Here is a 20,386-nt window from a genome sequence, read left to right as displayed (position 1 = left end):
TTTTTGTTCAGTAAACGTTTAAGACGCGCGTTGAACCAGGGTGCGCGAGAATTGGAATAAATACGTTTTTGCGGGATGTACCAGTTAATTAAGGAGTTGGCTTTTTCTTTGAATATCGACCAGTTTTCTTCAACCGATCGAGTGTGGAAACTTGGAATGTAGTCAGTGATGAAAGTTGCTAGTTCGTTATTAATTGCGGCAAAATCAGCATTTTTGTAATCACGTATAACTTTCGACGAGGTAACAGATGGCATGGTTAACTGCAAATTACACTGGATTATACAATGGTCGCTAATACCCGGTAGGTAAGTTAGGGGCGAAAAAAATTCCGGGGATGTAGTAAGGATTAAATCTAGGATATTAGCCGAGTGTGCAGAACATCGAGTAGGCTTCAGAACAAGCTGGTGCAGGTTAAAATCAAGGCAAAGGCTGATGAATTCGGAATATTCAGAACAGCACTCTTGGGTTGAAGGGGGATCAGTATGCCAGTTAATGCTAGGAAAGTTAAAGTCCCCAAGGAGTATTAGTGGCGTGGAAGGAAACCGTAAAATTAGACTATTTAAGGCATCGTGAAGGTCTGAACAAAATGTGTTAGGTGAGGAAGGGGGCCTGTAAACGACGCAAATGATAAAATTTTTGCGTTCGAAGCCTACGCGCGTGCACACTAGCTCTAATGGTGAGGCAAGCTCAATTGCAGCAGCGGTAATCGAATCACGAACACCGATAAGTACACCACCACCACACCGCACATCGCGGTCATGTCGATAGAAACGGTAAACACCCTCGCATTCCAAAATTTCACGGTCTTCAATTTTGCCAGAAAGCCATGTCTCTGTCAGGATAACAATATCGGCACTGCACGTGTCAACGACAGAAGATAAAGCATCCCGCTTATTGCATACGCTGCGAATATTTGAATACAAAAGAGAAATATTTTTTGCCACCGGACCATGACTCCGCTATGTTTGCGAATTGCTAGGGCCATCAGAAGGTGCATTTGGGATAGAATGTGTTGAACGAAGCTCGTTTGTGTGGATTTCGCACACACGATCAGTTACCGGACAGTAAACATAAGTTTTTTTGTCTATTTGTAGACGGTTGAGCCGTAGCGCATATTTCTGTCCGCTAGCCTTTCCGAATTCAATCAATTTTTTCTGTGACAAGCGTGTGGCGCGGCAGAAGTCTTCGCTAACAGAAATTCCAGAACCTTTGAATTTTTTTCGCTCAGTGAAAACCTTTTGCTTAAGTTTTGAGGACGAGAATTTTACGATTATGGGCCGGTGTTTATTTACTGCATAGGAACCCAGCCTGTGGGCGCGGGAAATGGCTTCGTCTATTAAAGTTATCTGTAGTAAACTCGTAAGGCAGTTTCGAATTTTAGTTTCAGATTCGGACCAGTTCTCAGCTGGGACGTCAGGAATCCCGTAGAACATAAGGTTGTCACGGCGAGAGCGGTCTTCCAGCTCGTCCAACCGAGAAGTTATTGCTGCAGTTTGGTCTCGCACAGCTTCATCGACTACTCCCGGTAGATCAGCACCATTCTGTTTTGCTTCATATAATTCCACCAGGGATTCAACTGTTGCGAGCCTACTGGCTAAGCTGGAAACTTTTTCCTCAAGTTTTTGCTGATTAGCTCGGACCTCTGATAGCATCCCTATTACCTCGGTATGGCGTGCGTCACTTTTAGCCGACAAGGCCGCAATGGCGTCTAGAATCTCCTTTTGAGGACCAGGGTTCTGTTCCACATCCCCAGCTAACATAAGCAATTTGACAACATATATACACTCAAAGAAATCACAAAGAATCACCAGTGGGCCTGGGAAGAGCAGCAGACAGATATTACTGGATCGCTTAGCGTGCAACGACGGGTGTTTACCAACCTGTACAACAAACAAGAACGGGTTTTGAAGCGGTTGCATGGCTGCCGCTCCGTCCAGCCCACTGAAGTGGCCCGATGAAAGCGTCGCTCTTAAGTACGTCCGGCTGACTGGTGTCGTAGGCGATGGGAATGGCCAGCCAAGTCGGGGCACGATGTACGCCGTTTCAAGGGTTGATGATGTGGCGTTTCCGCCATAGTGTTGACCTCTGACGTAACATGGTGATAGAGGCAGGACGATAGCTTCGCAAAAGGAATCCAAGGGCTGCCACGTGCCGAGGAACGCCAGAATCTGTACAACAAACAAGAACGGGTTTTGAAGCAGTTGCATGGCTGCCGCTCCGTCCAGCCCACTGAAGTGGCCCGATGAAAGCGTCGCTCTTAAGTACGTCCGGCTGACTGGTGTCGTAGGCGATGGGAATGGCCAGCCAAGTCGGGGCACGATGTACGCCGTTTCAAGGGTTGATGATGTGGCGTTTCCGCCATAGTGTTGACCTCTGACGTAACATGGTGATAGAGGCAGGACGATAGCTTCGCAAAAGGAATCCAAGGGCTGCCACGTGCCGAGGAACGCCAGAATCTGTACAACAAACAAGAACGGGTTTTGAAGCGGTTGCATGGCTGCCGCTCCGTCCAGCCCACACGTTGACTATGTTACAGCCAAAACCTGTAAAATGTTAAATTTTGTTAAATGCAACTTCCGGTCACCTCCTCCCAAAATTGAAGAACTACTTTACTTTTCGAACGTAAGACCTATATTGCAGTATGCCTGTATGGCCTGGCACCCGCGAACCAAAACTCTGTCTAGTATGCTCGAACATGTACAAAACCGCGCAGCCCTTTTGTCTGTAGTAATTATGAATATACTTCTAATACTACTGCTCTTAAGAATATCCTTGGCTGGAAATTATTAAGCGCAAGCAGGCAAAACGTGAGATTAGAAATGCCTTTTAAACTTTATTTTGGTATGATTAAAATAGATCAAGAAACTTACCTTTTACCTCCTGATTTCTTATCTCACAGAAGTGACTACTCTTTAAAAATCAGAGAAATTATTTGTAGAACATACGACTTCCAGCACTCGTTTCTCCCACACATAATATCACAGTGGAATCAGCTACCCCAGGAAATTGCTGATTGTCGCACTGTAGCATCATTTAGAGCATTGCTGTTGAATTTGTAGCGGCGTTAACCTTTCTATTGTTGTGTTATTTTTGTTTGATCAGTTACGTAATTTAGGCGAGGATACGTAATACTGTGTACTCCCCCCTCCAATAGTGCCTTCGAGCGCTGTAAATATTTGATATAATAAATAAATAAATAAATAAATAAATAAATAAATAAATAAATAAATAAATAAATAAATAAATAAATAAATATTATGAAACTTTATCCGACCGGTATAATGCTTATTAACCCTTATCAGTTGTTATCAACCTTGTCTGTTGCAGTTTTTAAGGGCTACATAATTGGACAAGCAGCTGTAGCATGAACAGATGTTCATAGTGCTGCAAGTGCTACTGTGCGGTGCCAGTGTGCGGCGACAATGACCAACTGTGATTGTATGCCTGTGCTTCATTCTTTCTTTATCTCTACTTTGGTATAATTTTACCTTCCCCTCCCCTCTCTCCCCAGCGTAGGTTAGCAAACCGGATCTTCCCCTCTGGTTAACCTCCCTGCCTTTTCCCTTTCCTCTCTCTCTGTCGGCTAGATCCGACCCTTATCAACGCTTATTGGCCGGCCTCAAACCCTTATCAATCGTTATGAGTGCTTATTAACATTATCAGAATTGATTCGACCATAACAAGCCCTCATCACCCTTCAGCACCTTATCCACCTGAGTCGAACCACTACCAACCCTGATGAGACTCATATAACCCTTCATCATCCATATGAACACTTTGATCTTATCCAAAAGGCCGAGAAGCGATTATCCTTATAAAATCACTGACTACTTATCTGTCTGTCTTGCGCGACGTGAAGCGCATGAGCCCTCATACATGAGTGGCATTTTGTAACCGCGCAAACGACAACGGGCGAAGAAGGAAACACACTGGACAGGCGCGGTTTCCTTCTTCGTCCGTTGTCGTTTGCGCGGTTACAATATGCATTCGAATATCGACCACCAACTAGCCTGCCTTTCCCTGTTGCATATATCAGTGGCATTTTGGTCGCTGAAGGAATGCTCCAACGGTAGCCGAATCCGGTGACCACCAAAACGCAGCGTGGGATGTTGTGTGTTTGGCATCAAATTTTCGCAAAATCTGAATCTTCATATTGCCTGCAATACGACAAGTCGGCTACACATGCGGTTCTAGAGATTAGTTTTATTCCACCATGATTCGTCTTACGTGACGGACAGGTTTCCTCAATTGCAGTAGTAACATAGTGCGATAAAAACAGCAGAGAAAGGAAAGGTGAACAAAGACAAGCGTTACTCACCACTGTTTAATGGAAGGATAGAATCGTACACATACATCTTGTCATGCATGCGTATACAACGCAAAAAAGAACAGGCACATGCACAACAAAGGCGGTTGCGCAAGAAGTCAAATTCGGCATCTAATAATGAGATTGAAGGCTCACTTATACACCTATCTCTATTTTTCTTGATATAGAAGGCCTCAAGTGCGAGCCTAGAAGAGGCGTTGCCGCTCCTGCCCAGAACAGCAGTCTCAGAAAATCTAGTGTCCCACCCACACGCGGTAACATGAGCCATCGTATGCACGCCCTTATCCTCCTTTTTCTTTAGCTTCTTTTGCGCATTTTCCTTTAAACGGTCATTCAATCAACGCTCGGTTAGACCAATGTAGAGCTCCCCCTAAGGGTGCAAGGGAATTACATATACAACCCCTCTGGAGCACATAACTAAGGGCTTCTCATGCCTCGTGCGGCAGCCCCGCCTGTTCTCACAACAAACTCGAGAGCACAGCTTGGAAAGCTTGTTGGGCGCAGAAAAAAACCAGATGAATAGCATGATGGTTAGCAAGCTTTTTAAGGTTCTGTGACAGCGTGTGTACGTAGGGTATAACCTCCGGTCTCCCCTTCGGTCGTTGGACCTCTGCTTTAGCCCTTCGTGCTCCAAGGTTTACTTTTTTGCCGAGGAGGGCTGTACTGTAACGTTGACGACCGTCAAAGAGAAACCAGATGCCAGAAGGCGTCCAACTTGGATTGAGATATTAGACAGCATTTAGTGCACGCACGATTTTAGCTAAGCTGATTCCAAGCAAAGACAATTTACTGCTCGCTTCACCACCTTCATCATCATCATCATCATCATCAGCCTGGTTACGCCCACTGCAGGGCAAAGGCCTCTCCCATACTTCTCCAACTACCCCGGTCATGTACTAATTGTGGCCATGTTGTCCCTGCAAACTTCTTGATCTCATCCGTCCACCTAGCTTTCTGTCGCCCTCTGCTACCCTCCCCTTCCCTTGGAATCCTTTCCGTAACTCTTAATGACCATCGGTTATAGTCCCTCCTCATTACGTGTCCTGCCCATGTCCATTTCTTTTTCTTGATTTCAACTAAGATATCATTCACTCGCGTTTGTTCCCTCAACCAATCTGCTCTTTTCTTATCCCGTAACGTTACACCTATCATTCTTCTTTCCATAGCTCGTTGCCTCGTCCTCAATTTAAACAGAACCCTTTTCGTAAACCTCCAGGTTTCTGCTCCGTAGGTGAGTACTGGTAAGATACAGCTCTTATAAACTTTTCTTTTGAGGGATAATGGCAACCTGCTGTTCATGATCAGAGAATGCCTGCCAAACGCACCCCAGCCCATTTTTATTCTTCTGATTATTTCAGTCTCATTATCCGGATCCGCAGTCACTGCCTGTGCTATGTAGATGTATTCCCTTACCACTTTCAGTGCCTCACTACCTATCGTAAACTGCTGTTCACCACCTTAGAATGTGCAGAATCATACGGCAGCAATTGCTTCAAGGCGCGTGGTTGATAGACTCAACAGATGTGACCAGCTTCAAAACACAGCTTTAAATCTAGGAACTGCATGGGTGGCACCAGGAAGATTAGGCGTAAACACGAGGCTTTGGCCTTGGTTGTTAAAAGCTTCTAAAAGGAAAGCAGGAGACGTAAAATCACCCTTATTGTTCAAAAGCACTAAAAATCACCCACATTCCTAAAACCCTTTAGGACCTGCCCCGATTAAAAAAACTCAGTGCCCTTCCACTTTGTGAAGAAAGATGACCAACGAAGCTGTGTATGTGGGCTGTGTAAGGGCGAACTGCACCTCCACCGCAGGTCGGCCCAGCATTGCACTATCTTCGGGATCGGCCCACGTATGAGGAGTGCTTAACGCCTGCTTCCCCTCCGCCGCGGGTCGGGCCGGTATTGCGCTATCTTCAGGATCGGCCCACGAATGGGGAGTGCTTCACGCCTGCTTCACCTCCACAGCGAGTCGGCCCGGTATTTCACAACCTTTGGGATCGGCCCACGTATAGGGAGTGCCTAACGCCTGCTTCACCTCCGCCGCGGGTTGGCCCGGTATTGTACTATCTCCGGGATCGGCCCACGTATGGGGAGAGTTTTTTGCTTAACACGCCAACAACGACACGAAAGTTTCCTTGGACGGTAGAGGTATACAGCTTCACTGTAAAACATATGGGCACGTGACGGCGCAGCGAAAGGGCAGGAGGTGGCGACACGTCATGAGTGTATAAAATCAGTGTATAAAATCATTAATGTGCAATTAAACGCCGCTGAGCGGTCTTCGAGTTACGTAGTTATGAACTCCTCGCGGGCAAGCGAGCGTATTGAGACGCTTGGCGCGTTTTAACGCGACAGCGTTAAGGAGCTCGTGTCGCAAGAAACCCGGTGTCGTCGGCGTCGGCGTCGTTGGCCATGAGCGAAAAATATCGGAAGGCAATTCATAAATAAACACAACTTGCAAGATAGGCTTGGTGGGAATCGAACAAGGGTCTCCGGAGTGCGAGACGGAGACGCTACCACTCAGCCGTGAGTTCGATGGTTCAAAGCGCGACAAAAGTGCCAAAAGTGAATGCGGTGTTGCCTTAGAAACGTGCCGTAGAAAGTTATACTGCGGTGTATGTCGGTAATTTGAGCATTTAAATTACAGAAGTCACAGTTAAACGAGTAGCGAAGTACGTTTCCACTTCATTTCTTCTGCGCTTAGCGCACACGCAGAGTCATCTTGCGGCAAACACAGAAGACCCCTCCTCGCAATGTACGGTGCTGCCCCAACAGGTTGCGCGCCACTCACCCGCTTCTCCCCTTCGTCTTGTTTGAGCGCATTGGGGCCGTGCGGGGACCGGTGCGAGGATGCCCCAATACCCTTGCGTGCATGCCAAGCGAATGAGTGGGCGGTGCGAACAGGGTGCGATAACGCTATCGCGTTCCTCTCTTAAAGACGAAGCTTAAGCGTCCTCCAATTTTTCATTTAGCCTTACCGAGGCGCGTTTAGAACGCAGGCGAGAGCTTGCGCGGAAAAGGAATGCGGGGAAAAAACATTTCACCAAAGGGACTATAATGCTTTCGCTTCCCACACGAACGCAAAGTGCTTCGGCCAACGTTTTTACCTGGGCTACGGGTTTTATTAAATTTTTCTTTGCGATCATGTCTTTAGGGGTTTATGCGTGAAGTGTATTTCTCGGTTGGTCTTGTAACAGTGAGGATTTCAAATCAATATTTGTACTGCGTAGCATGAAAAAAAAAAAAACCTTTACAGATGTTTGTTATTTATGTTGTTAGCGTCACCACTTTACTGAGAAAAATACTTTCGCCTGCCGGGCCATGATGTAAAATGTGTAAAGGCTCATGTGTGTAAAGTGCCTCTGTATCTGTCTATTAAACATTCTTCTTTAAATATACATTCTGAAACCTTGCCTGTCAGAGCCTGTCACGATAATGTCAAGAAACATTCTCGTGACGTCCTTTCAATGTCGCTTGCGTGATGTACTTGAAACAGTTGAACATTCTTTTATAGGATGAAGGGATGATATTTTATTTTGGGACGTACTGAACGAAGTTTCACAAAGGCGTAGATCTAATTTCTCCTTCCGTGCGATATCCCTTGCCAACTTGCTGTGAACTTCAGTCCAGTTTCTCGAAAACTCAAAAGATGGACGAATGGTATGGGCCAAACATGCTGGAATGACGCCAGCCTCTCTTCTTTTGAAGTAATTATTCCTTCTGAATACTCGTCACTCGTATTCTTTGTAATCTAGACTGTGCTGAGACGTTCGTCTCCTCTTACAGACTTTTTCCGCCATGCAGTATTACAAACTGTCAGTCTTTTTCGAAACCTTAACGTAAACATTGGCCTATACGTCTATCGCGCGAACTGGGAAATCTCGTTCCTCAGAAGATTTCCCCGCTTTATCTCTTTCTTCAACAGCTGGCTAATTACCGGCGTGGCCGAGCTCGAAACTAAGTGTCGTTGGCTCCGAGGACACCCCGGGGAATCAGATCGAAATCAGGTCACCCAGTTCAGAAGGACGGGCCGAGCAATGGCAGCGCACTGTGGCGTGCGCATTGTGAAGCTTGTTACGTGTGTCGCAATTAAAACTCGATTAGTGGAGGGCAGTCACTGTGCGTCCTGTGTGTAAGTACAGCTTCACTCATGCTAGATTTGTTCTTTTTTTTTTTGAACGACAATGAACGAATGATACGTTGCGAATGTGCTTACTCCGTAGTAGTCCCCAGCCAATTGGGCTTTTCTTTTCTCACCGCTCCCTTCCATGAATTTAGAAGTGCACTTTACAGATGATGACATTCTTGAATTAGGCGCAATTATAGTTTCATTCGCGGACCTTCGGGCGCGTTATATTCGCCCCGCACATTATTTACACACAGCCTCAGTGCACATTCTACCAGCACCAATTAGACTCTGTTTCTACACCTCCAAACATTCATCGCATCTGCTTATAATGTCTCACCTACATCAGGGAAGAACTGACCTGTTTGTTGTAATTCTCGTCGTGGTTCTAGCTCATTTCGAAAGTGCACTTACGCGGTTCTGGGCAGGCCAATAAGAGCATAGATAATCTTTGCTTGCATCTAAGTTGAGGACGCCCAGATCACCTCTGTATTGTTTCTGCGCCACTCAATAGTTAACGCCCTTGAACACTCGTGTATCGCAGTTCCTTGAATGCGTGAAGCCTGGTTAACAAACTGTGGCCTAATCCAACTTTGCCACAAATTTTAAAGCGAATACTTTTCTCTGGCTCTTCTACCCGATTTCGTGGTCCCTCTTTCATCGTCGACGCAAAAGGCGCCGTTGCAAAGAAGCCCGGCGCGTGCGCAGCCAAGCATCGGGACGCATTGGTCGTCGAACGCTGACAGTAACTACAGTATTAGATTATTATTAGCTATATTAGATTAAAAAACCTTCATTACCTATGTTCTCAGAAAACTGAACTTTTTTAGTGAACAACTAAACCTTAATACATAACACCCCTAGACGGATACTACACCACATGTTATGAAATGAAAGCACCTATACGGTATATTAAGAAAAGTCTCATTCGAAAAGTCCAACCGTCCGCTATTCGGCCCGACGTGTCTAAGCAGGCAATGGGCGACTCCGCTCCGCTGCAATCGAGTTGTGTGCCACTGGCTGAGCTCAACTGGCACGTGCTGTCGCGTACAGCTTCAGAGCGCCTCAAGGTTCTGCTCTGATGGCATTTACCGCCACCCATGCGACGGCTGCACGAGAGGGCTCCGTCACCACTATGGATATGCTGGTCGGTTCGGCTCCGTTGTGTAGCGAATTATGCAATAAAACAACGCACGCTACTTAAATTTCCTCGCTGCGGCAAACATGGGCTTTCAAGCGCCTCATTCCTTTATTTAGCGAATAGTTTCTGGAACCGTTAGGCTATCCGCTCGTTTGACAACCATCAGCCGTGATTTCTGTACAACTTTAATGCAAAGCATACTTCACCTTATTCCAGGCACATGGAGGTATTGGTAGGTAAGGCAGGGTAGGTCAGGGCTTGGTTAAGTAGAAATCATGCCGTTACCAGCATATGATCATTCGTCACCGTCGTCATCTTGCTGCTGTTGTGACAAACACAACTGATGGCTTTGCACAAACACGTTGGTCCGCCTGATAACGCTTTGCGGAACACTAAACGATGCCGGATGGCAGACTATCTGCAAAATACTTCGCACAGCATCAATTCCCACAGTACGAATGTTGTGGGATTTGCATAGTTTCTTTCGTTTTCTACTTCGCCTATAACGTTTTTATCTAATCTGATCATACAGATTGGTGTCGGTTGTCGATATTTGTACGCTTCTTGCAAATTTTATTACAAACTTGGTCAGCAGCGGCATTCGCACTGGCACAGAGTCAGCAGATTTACCGCAAGAAGGAGAACCTAAGGTGATGAAATTAGCTAAGGCACATTGGCGGGCTATTTGGTTGAGACTCATGTTAACAGAGTGTAGCGTGAGAGGACGAGGACCGAGAAAAATTTTAGTACACACACAGCCCAAACTCTCAGCTACAGCTGTTTATTTTTTGTTTATTTATTCTTCTTTTTCTCTCCCTCACTGCGTGGGGATGTGAGTGCTGCCATATCCTTGGGGAAGCCATTATAGCGCAAGTAAAATGAACACAAAGGACACACGACCGGACACCGCAAACGCTACTATGGCTATTCGGCATCGCCATATATAATGGCTAAGCGCATAATGCTTGTTCTACTTGCGCTATCAAGAATAAGTTATCTTCTGCATTCTGCGTGTTCATTTTCGGGGTATGTGGGGATTGAGCGGTCGCTTCACGCGTCTCCATCTATTTTTTTTACTCTTTTCCCTTAACAATTCACGGAATAGCTACTTAGGCGGACACATAGAGGCATACATTCAGTGTTCATTTGAAGAATGGTGCTACCCATTGCCTATTGTCTAGCTTTTGAATATCAGCGAGGCTGAAAATTCCTGTTCTCTTATATGAATGCTTCACTGCACTGTGAACCAGCTTTTCCGCATTCAGACATCAGCCTCCCGCTTTGCTGGTGACGCATAAATATAAGATACATTTGAACAATGTACTGAAATACGTGAGAGTCTTGAAAATTGGACTATCTTGTCTTCTTTTATGAACCACGCAGTGTCGTATATGCACCTGAAGTTTTGATTCCACCGTTCGGGAAAGATATTTCACAGACGTTCGGTCCTTTTGTTTTCGCTTGTTCACGGGAATTCACATTCGATTCGCGATTGCCTCCCGTCGTGTAGCTCTCGGCAGTCGAGACAAGCGCAGTCGAACGGCGTATATTATTTGCCGAGCAGCGTTTACGCTCTGCTGACTTCGACTGAGTGTCCAGTGATGCGGAAAGCAAACGGGACAGCTGTCTTGCGCTGTTCCATTCAAGGGTGCCTTCTCAACTGAGACCTAGTTCAGAAATCCTTTCTTCTTGCGCCGTAGTCACTTTCGTTGAAATTTCCAAGTTTTGTTTTCTGGCTACCAATGCATTGCCAACTAGATAAACTGAATTTATTTTGTGTTCTCCTTGAACCACGGGTCAGTTCGTTTACTTTTGTTCGTCCTCCTATTGCTAAAGTGATTTAGAGCGCGTTTTTTTGTGTATTTTTTATATGATGTTGACGACATTTCTCTGTTCACTTGAATAGACTGCACCGGAGGTGTTAAAGTTAAAATTCCGCTTACTCAGGCGCGTGATGAATGTGAGAGATTATGTGGATCGCCACCTTGTTTGTAGAGAACCTGCTTTCCTGATCATCGCAGAAAACAGAGTATACCGGTTAAGTTCTCCGATCTTATGGAGCCTTTAAGGGCGCAATACGACAAGAGCTGCGCTAAGGATAAAAATGCTGGTAATGCGGCTACTTGGTTTTCGATGCCACACTACCGAATACAATGGTCATTTTACCAGCGCTACATTCCCGAAAAAAAAAAAACGCATGGCCAACAATTGGTGTTCTTCAGCTCTCCGGTTTAACATCCCAATAGCAACATCAAAAGATGTTTTATTCCACATCACCAATAAAAATACAACGGTCAATCGAGCTGTAACATTATCATTCAGCATCTTTGTAATCGTAACCACAGTTAGAACACTGGGTGTCATTTTCCACGAGGTTCTCCACGTTGGGATGCGCACGTTGACCAACTTGTAACAAAATTGTCTCCACTACTTGGTCTCTATATGAAAACAGGTATGTCCTTCTATGACATGCAATTGATTTTACCATGTTCGGCCTTATATTCTTCTTGGTGTAATTACAGTCGTTTACCCTGGGCCTATAGTATACAAGAAAACATTAAGAAAAAGATACACGTGGTACAAAAACTATTTTTGGAAATTGTAGGGAACGTGTCCTGTCACCATTACTCGTAATATTTATTTATGAAATGTGAAGTCATACCAGTAAGAACTACCGATTTTTGTCCTTACAAGTAATTTAAAGAGGAAATGAAGGATGGTAATTTATTTTTTTACAAAATCAGACATGTTGAAAATGACAGAATGTATCGAAAAAAAATAAAATACATTCAGGCCTCGGTGCTAGAAGCACGTCGAACGATCTTACGGATCAGAGACCTTAAAGTAAGGCTGCCAAAGTTATTAAGTTTCCTAATTGATAGAAAGATTGAACCCGAATACATCACTCTTAAGGAATTACCCGCTCACTTCACATGTGCCACCAGCTAACCTTAATTCCCCTCCCCCTGTCCCTCACCTATTCCTCCATTTCCAATTTTTTCCTGCCTACTACTCAATTTATTATACTCTTGCCTGTTTTTACCATTATATCAGCTGTGCGACCTGCCCCCGCCAGCTTCCATACATGTCACCCTCCTATTTGTAATTCCGGTTTCGGTCCCCCCCCCCCTCCTTTTTGTCTGTTTTTTGTTATATTGTTACAAGCACGGGGAAAAGGGGTTTATTTAGGCGTGCGAGAGCAGGAACGGCAGGCTACGAACAACAGGAATGGCCACTGCACAGTCTTCGTTCTTCTCTTCTTCTCCCTTCTTGATCCCCGCGTCCCTTTGACGCGATTGGACGTAACATACCTCCCCTCGCAGACAAAGCCCCCTGGGCGAGTCAACTAGCTTGTCGTGGCGTGCATGATTTCAACCGTGCGACATGTGCGACTTGTGTCCTAGCAGAACGTCTACCAGAGTTCGTGAGGCGCGCGAGAGTATAGTTCACTTCGCTGACTTTGTCGATGACAACATATGGTCCATCGTAGTTTGCCAGCAGCTTTTGACACAAACCGCGCTTCCTTGTGGGCGTCCAAAGCCAAACGAGATCACCAGGGTGATATGTAACAGGCCGATGTCGTGCGTCGTAGCGGGCTTTGGAGTTTTCTTGTGATGCCAAAGTCCGAAGACGCGCAAGTCGCCGAGCCTCTTCAGCGAGGCACAGCGTATCGGCGACCGTAGGATTGTCGTGGTGGTAAAAAGGGAGGACAGTGTCGAGCGTATACCGGGGCGGCCGAGCATATAGAAGGAAGAAGGGGCTGTAGCCGGTTGTCTCGTGCTTGGCGGTGTTGTAGGCGTAAGTAATAAATGGTAGAACTTCATCCCAATTCTTGTGATCGGACGCAACATACATGGAAAGCATATTGGTGATTGTTCGATTAGTGCGCTCAGTGAGGCCGTTCGTTTGCGGATGATACGGCGTCGAGTGCCGGAGGTGCGAGTTACATAAACGCACAAGTTCTTCCACGATATCCGCCGTGAATTGACGTCCCCGGTCACTTATGATAACACCAGGCGGTCCATGTCGAAGAACAATAGCGTAAAGTAAGAAAAGCGACACTTCGGTGGCAGTTGCTGAGGGTATAGCCGCCGTCTCGCAATAGCGTGTGAAATAGTCGGCGCAGACAATTATCCAGCGGTTCCCCTTAGATGACTTTGGAAAAGGGCCTAACAGATCAATTCCAACTTGCCGAAAGGGTGAGCTGGAAGGCGGCACAGGTTGAAGGAGACCAGATGGGGCAGTGGTTGGACGTTTCCGACGTTGGCACTGTATGCAGCTGGCGACATAAAACTCAACCGAATGACGCATCCGGGGCCAGTAAAAGCGTTCTTGAATGCGATAAAGTGTGCGCACAGTGCCTAAGTGACCAGAGGTAGGGTCATCGTGCATAGCCTGAAGGATTGCTGGCCGGAGACGCTCCGGCACCACTAGAAGGAAGCGTGCACCCATGCTTGAGTAGTTCCTTTTGTACAGGAGCCCGTCTCGTACACAGTAGCTGCTTGTTGCACTTGAATGGGCAGAAGTAAAGAGTGGCTCCAATTTAGTGTCGGTCCGTTGTTCTGCTTTGAACGCATCGATATCCGGAAAAGCGGGTGTCACAGAAGCGACGAGATGATCAAAATCGTCGGCGTCGCAGTCCGTCGTGGCAAGTGGCATACGGGAAAGGCAGTCTGCGTCAGCGTGTTTTCGGCCACTCTTGTAGGAAACAGTGAAGTTATATTCCTGCAACCTCAAAGCCCAGCGCGCAAGGCGACCACAAGGGTCGCGAAGGTTCACGAGCCAGCACAGGGAATGGTGGTCTGTGACGACTTGGAATGGGCGTCCGTACAAGTACGAGCGAAATCGCTGAACCGCAAAGATTACAGCGAGGCATTCTTGCTCTGTCACCGTGTAATTCCGTTCAGGTTTGCTTAATGAGCGGCTTGCATAAGCAATCACGTGCTGACGGTCGTCATAGCGTTGGACCAATACGGCACCCAGACCAACGCCACTAGCATCTGTGTGGATTTCTGTCGGCGCAGTAGGATTGAAGTGGCGAAGGATAGGTCGGGAGGTTAACAGGAACTTCAGCTGACGAAATGCAGAATCGCATTCGGGTGTCCACTCAAACCGTGCGTCTTTATGTAGCAGATTTGTCAGAGGATAAGCGACGTCAGCAAAACCAGGAATAAATCGGCGAAAGTAAGAGCAAAGACCCAGAAAACTACGAAGTTGCTTCACTGACTGCGGTGCACTGAATGCCTCGACAGCTGCCGTCTTGAGGGGATCAGGCCGGATACCGTCTTTGTCAACAATGTGACCCAGCACAAGGGTTTGACGGTCACCAAAGTGACATTTCTTGGAGTTCAGAACCAGGCCAGCGTTTTTGATGCAGTCGAGGACAATATCCAGGCGCGTATTGTGCTCATTGAATGTGCGCCCGAATATAACAACGTCGTCAAGATAGCACATACAGATGTTCCACTTTAACCCACGCAGAATGGTGTCCATGAACCTTTCAAAGGTTGCTGGAGCATTGCACAACCCAAATGGCATCACATTGAATTCGAATAATCCATCCGGGGTTATGAAGGCTGTTTTCTCCTTGTCTGCCGAGTGTATAGGGATTTGCCAATATCCTGAGCGCAGGTCCACTGAAGAAAAATAAGAGGCCGAATGCAGGCAATCAATTGCATCATCAATCCGGGGCAGGGGGTAGGCATCCTTCTTAGTCACGGCGTTTAATCTTCGATAATCTACGCAAAATCTCCAGTTGCCGTCTTTCTTTCTGACAAGTATGACCGGAGCTGCCCAAGGACTCGAGGACTCTTGTATTATTCCATTTTTCATCATGTCACTCACTTGTTCCCCGATTATCTTCCGCTCATTAGGCGACACGCGATAAGGCTTTTGCCTGATCGGGCGCGCAGATCCCGTATCTATAGTGTGGCGTGTTCGTGACTCGGGAATCGAGAACGCTTTGTCCGGCTGCGCAAAGTCAAACACTGACAGATGCTTAGAAAGCGTATCCACCAAGGTATGGCGCTCACTTGCGCTGAGTGACTTGTTTACCATAGACAGAAGCTTTTTGTCTGAGACGTGGCGAAGGTCAGCAGGTTCACACGGCGTATCTGTTAGTACGGCTACGGACGAGGACGAGTATTCTGTAAAGTAGGCGAGTTTCAAGCCGTCTGGAAGCAGGACGGGTTCTGCCGAGCAGTTGGCCGTCCACAAGCCAGCACGCCCCTTGCCGATGGATACCACACAATGAGGGACAAAAATGTTCTTCTTCATACAATTTAGATGCATTGGCTCTACGGAGGCATCGAAACTGTCTGCAACTTCACCGCGACACACAACCGGCACGCACACAGAGGTGGACGCAGGCACAACAGTATCTGCAGATACACAAAGTTCACCTTGACTGCAAGTCTCCTCTAAGAGCCCGGATGAAACATCGCCATCGACGCAAACTTCCCCCGTGCGACAATCGACGGTCGCACCACACTGTCGCAAAAAGTCGATGCCCAAAATAACTTCGTGCGTCGATCGGGGAATAACTACAAATTCCGTCGCGAAAACCCCACCAGCCAAGGATACGTCAGCAGTGCACACACAAACAGGGCGCAACGACTCGCCGCTCACTCCACAAAAAGTTGCAGCCTGGTCCCACCGAAATACAACTTTACGCCCCAACCGACCTTTAAAACCGAGACTCATTACGGATACAGTTGCTCCGGTATCCACCAAAGCCATTGTAGCAACACCATCAACAAGTACATGCACTTTGTTCTTAATCATAGCAACTGCAGGGGGCATTTCTGTCGATAGCACGTGTCGAGCGACCTCACCCCCATCGGCCGCGCTAGCTAGTTTTCCGGTTGTGAAGGCGAGGCGGAGCGGCGCACTGGCGATGGAGATTGACGTAAACGCGGTGCACGAGAAGTCGGCGGTGGCGTCAAACTCCTGTCAGATGCCGGCGAGCGGCTCCGGAAGCTTCTCTGCCAGTAATCGTTGCCAGAAGGGACGCCAACTGACCAAGAGGTGGTGTACGGCTGTTGAGTTGTCCTCGTAGGAGGTGTGGGCCTTGCTGAAGATCCGGATCGACCATTCCACGTTGTTGGGCGACGATTGCAAAACCTCGCTATGTGGCCCGCGACACCGCATTGGAAACATACCGGCAGATGCCTCAAATTGCGATGTTCTTCCATGTAGTCGCGCATGTTGCTGTCGACTGCATAGACAGTAGGTGGGTGACATTCATCATGGCTAGGCATCGGCCGCTGGGAGGCGTGCGTGCGGCGTGGGCGTTGGTCGTAGTCATGACCTTGATAGCTCATGGTCCCTCTCGTTTGTGGGGTAGACCTATACTCGATGGTCGCTGAGTTCACCGTGGGTTGCCATGATGTCGAAACGGCCGTGTTTCTCATCTCGTGTGGTGAGTACGCGCCAGTGATGCCGGGTGTGCAACGGTACATCTCTTCCTGATGGAGCAACTCTTCGCGAACAATCTGCCGTATAGTGGATGGAAGGTCAACACACGAGCTCGGGTCTACACTTGCCACCGTCGTGACATTAGCCAGGCGACCAAACTTCGGTATTATCCGTCGCATCTTCAGCGTCTCAAAGGTCCGGCAGTGGCGAATGACGTCAGACACGGAATCCAAGCTTTCCTTGCCGATCAAAAAATTGTAGACGTCTTCGGCTATTCCTTTCAACAAATGTCCAACTTTGTCATCTTCTGACATTTGAGAGTTGACTATTTTACACAGTTTCAGCACTTCTTCGATATAAGTCGTACAGGTCTCGCCGGGAATCTGAGCTCGTTGCGAAAGCGTCTGTTCAGCGCGTTTCTTTTTTGCGCTAGAATCTCCAAAACACGCTCTGAACTCCTCGACGAAAAGCTCCCACGAAGTGAGCGTGTCTTCGTGATTCTCGTACCAGACGAGCGCAGTGTCGGTAAGGGAAAATACAACATTGGACAACTGTGCGGTCGAGTTCCAACCGTTAGACCGGCTCACCCTTCGGTAGTTCGTGAGCCACTCGTCGACATCTTCTCCGGCTTTTCCTCCGAAAGTGAGTGGCACGCGGTAGTATTGCCACGGAACACCAGGTGCTGGCCTAGAAGCCGCGTCAGATCCTTCGGGAGTCTGGCAGGCGTATTCAGGCATGTCAGGTGAGGGTGGCGGAAGTCCGGCAAGTCGACGGCTTCGGCGAAGTTGTAGCAGCGTAGGCTCCGTGGTTACGAGCTGTACCCCGCACCGTCCACCAATTTGTTACAAGCACGGGGAAAAGGGGTTTATTTAGGCGTGCGAGAGCAGGAACGGCAGGCTACGAACAACAGGAATGGCCACTGCACAGTCTTCGTTCTTCTCTTCTTCTCCCTTCTTGATCCCCGCGTCCCTTTGACGCGATTGGACGTAACAATATATATTTTTAAACACCCTCACCAACACATTCAAAATTCCAGACGCCAGGATACCTTTTTCGGCGCCTCAGTCACATGGGGTATTGCCATTTCTGTATACAGCCGTAACGCCACCTAAGTTGAGCTATTGGGGCTAACGTCCTTGAAAGACTATGCCGCGGCCTTCCAGTTACCCCATGCACTGCACCTGAGACACCTTGTGGCCATCTTCGCTCCTTCAAAATTAGCCGACGCATTGGTACTACGCTACTGAAGTCATTCTTTCAGCTGATGTCTTTTTGGTCTTTATTGTTACTCGCGCACTGACCGCCTGACTGGAGCATCTAAAGCCACAAAAGCCATACCGCCAACGACTCCCCTGAATGCTCACCAACCTCTCGCTTCCCCAACACCCTCCCCCGCCCTTCTTTTTCGTTTCTTGTTATTTTTTTCCATCTTGGTGTCTCTTTTTGTTCTATTTTTCCTTTTCTTTCTTTTTTTTTCTCCCCGCCTTCTCACTTTTCCGTTCCTGTCCCCTCGTCTTAGGAACCACGCTTACAGACGTCAGGCGACAGCGCTAATTTTCTTTGCACTCTTTCCTTTTACAAACCAGCTGCCACCGACAGCAACCGCACGTGACGTCACTCTACTAACCCGTTAAAACTAACATGCCGAGGATTACGAGGCCGCCTTTGACGAAGATAGGTCCTCCTATCGAAATGTCGGCCAGCCTTTCTGAGGCACCTTATCTCTGTTTATAACATTTATACTACGTTCAAAATCTTGGATTTCAAGTTTGTAATTTTCTGTTTGATTGTCTTGGTGTGCTTTCCTCAGTGAATGCGCACTCTGGGATTGTTTCGCGGACATTTACTTGCCACGCTAAATAACTAACCGCAGTTATAGAACACAACGTTTCTCATTGCATTGTGTATATTTTGCACTCGCGGCTGTGTTGAATCTGCCGATATGGGGTCCCATGGCCTTGTCAAGCTATCGAACTGAAATATTTTTCTTCTGAAGTCCAGTATCATGTACTCCCCACATTGATGTAAATAAACTTACTATTATTATTATTAGGCACAACACCAATGGTTATACATGTTGATTATAAATTAGGACCAAAGGAAATGTCGGTTTTTGTATCCATTTTTTTCTCGACATTAAAATACATCGAAAAAAAAAATACATGCATTTAAAGAATATAACCATATCTGGCGAATATCTTAAGAGTCAAGTGGAAGGCTATCACATTGTAAAAAACTTTGAAATTATTTTTCCTTTCCTCCGTTGTTCTTTAAATGTATGTACGTCAGGAAATGTCCTTTTCCCCGACCCGCGCGCAGGGTCTCAAAGAGGGCACGGGTTAACTTCCATGCCTTCCCACTTTCACTCTATCTCTCTCTAGAAATGATTGAAGAAAAGAAACTGGCTCTTTTATGATGACAACGCTGGATGGCAGTGGTTTCAACTCATCGAGCGATAAAGCTAATAGCGACTTCTGATATTTATTCGGGCGCTGAAATATGGGGCCAGCTTTCTGACAACGATCGATACGCGAAGAATCATGATGCGCGTGGAGAATTAGCGAAAACTGCTTGTCATTGTTAAATAGGGAATGAAAAATTTATAGCTACGAAAACTTCTCGTGCACGGTAAGGGCGCTGAGGCTAAGCGAACCTTTCAAAGAGTAGTACCACTAATGCTAATTGCCAGTCACATGGTGGCATCAACAAAAGAGATGCCGTTCGAGGCCCAGGAAGGAAGGATTTGACAGCAAGTGCAAATTGCCAGTTCAAAATTCAGATGTCTAGCATTGTTTTCTATAGATAAAAAACATAATTAGTCATCAAATTTATTAATGTTGGGTTCACCAACATTAATATTCAATAGGGACATTGGCTATTAGTTCAACTATATTATAAGCATTTCTTGAGTTGTTTAAATGAAGGTCAATTTCTATTTATTTATTTATTTATTTATTTATTTATTTATTTATTTATTTATTTATTTATTTATTTATTCATTCATTTATTTACTACCACTGACAAGTCCTTTGCATAAAGACGCACAGTCTGAATCCGAAGCTATGATGACCGTCAGCACCTTATTGCTCATTAAGCAAACCGCATTATAGGCAAACCTGAACGCAATTACATGGTGAAAGAGCAAGAGTGTCTTGCTGTAATAATTGCGGTTCTGCGATTTCGCTCTTAATTATACGGATGCCTATTGGTTGTTGTCACAGACCGCCATATAACTTCACTGTCTACAACAGTGGCAAAAAAAATTACCGACGATTACGTTACTTCCTAATGCGAAATTTGAGCGCAGCAAATAAGCTGTTTCACCTTTTCGATAGATTGAGGCAAAGAAATCGAGCAACACATGTATGCGCTAT

General features: G+C 46.6%; 2 protein-coding genes across 2 annotated transcripts in view; both read right to left on the bottom strand.

The window, feature by feature from the left end:
• The window catches only part of LOC135911953 (chitinase-3-like protein 1), a 205,403-nt gene that overhangs the window by 17,992 nt on the left and 167,025 nt on the right, over positions 1-20,386 (bottom strand). The window lies entirely within an intron of this gene.
• Positions 960-2,508, bottom strand: LOC135911979 (uncharacterized). The gene has a single exon (XM_065444359.1). It carries the CDS (start codon positions 2,493-2,495, stop codon positions 960-962), a length of 1,536 nt encoding a protein of 511 aa, XP_065300431.1. The 5' UTR covers positions 2,496-2,508.

The sequence above is a fragment of the Dermacentor albipictus genome, chromosome 10 (assembly GCF_038994185.2).
Source record: "Dermacentor albipictus isolate Rhodes 1998 colony chromosome 10, USDA_Dalb.pri_finalv2, whole genome shotgun sequence".
Taxonomy (NCBI): domain Eukaryota; kingdom Metazoa; phylum Arthropoda; class Arachnida; order Ixodida; family Ixodidae; genus Dermacentor; species Dermacentor albipictus.
This window is presented reverse-complemented; position numbering and strand designations above follow the sequence as displayed.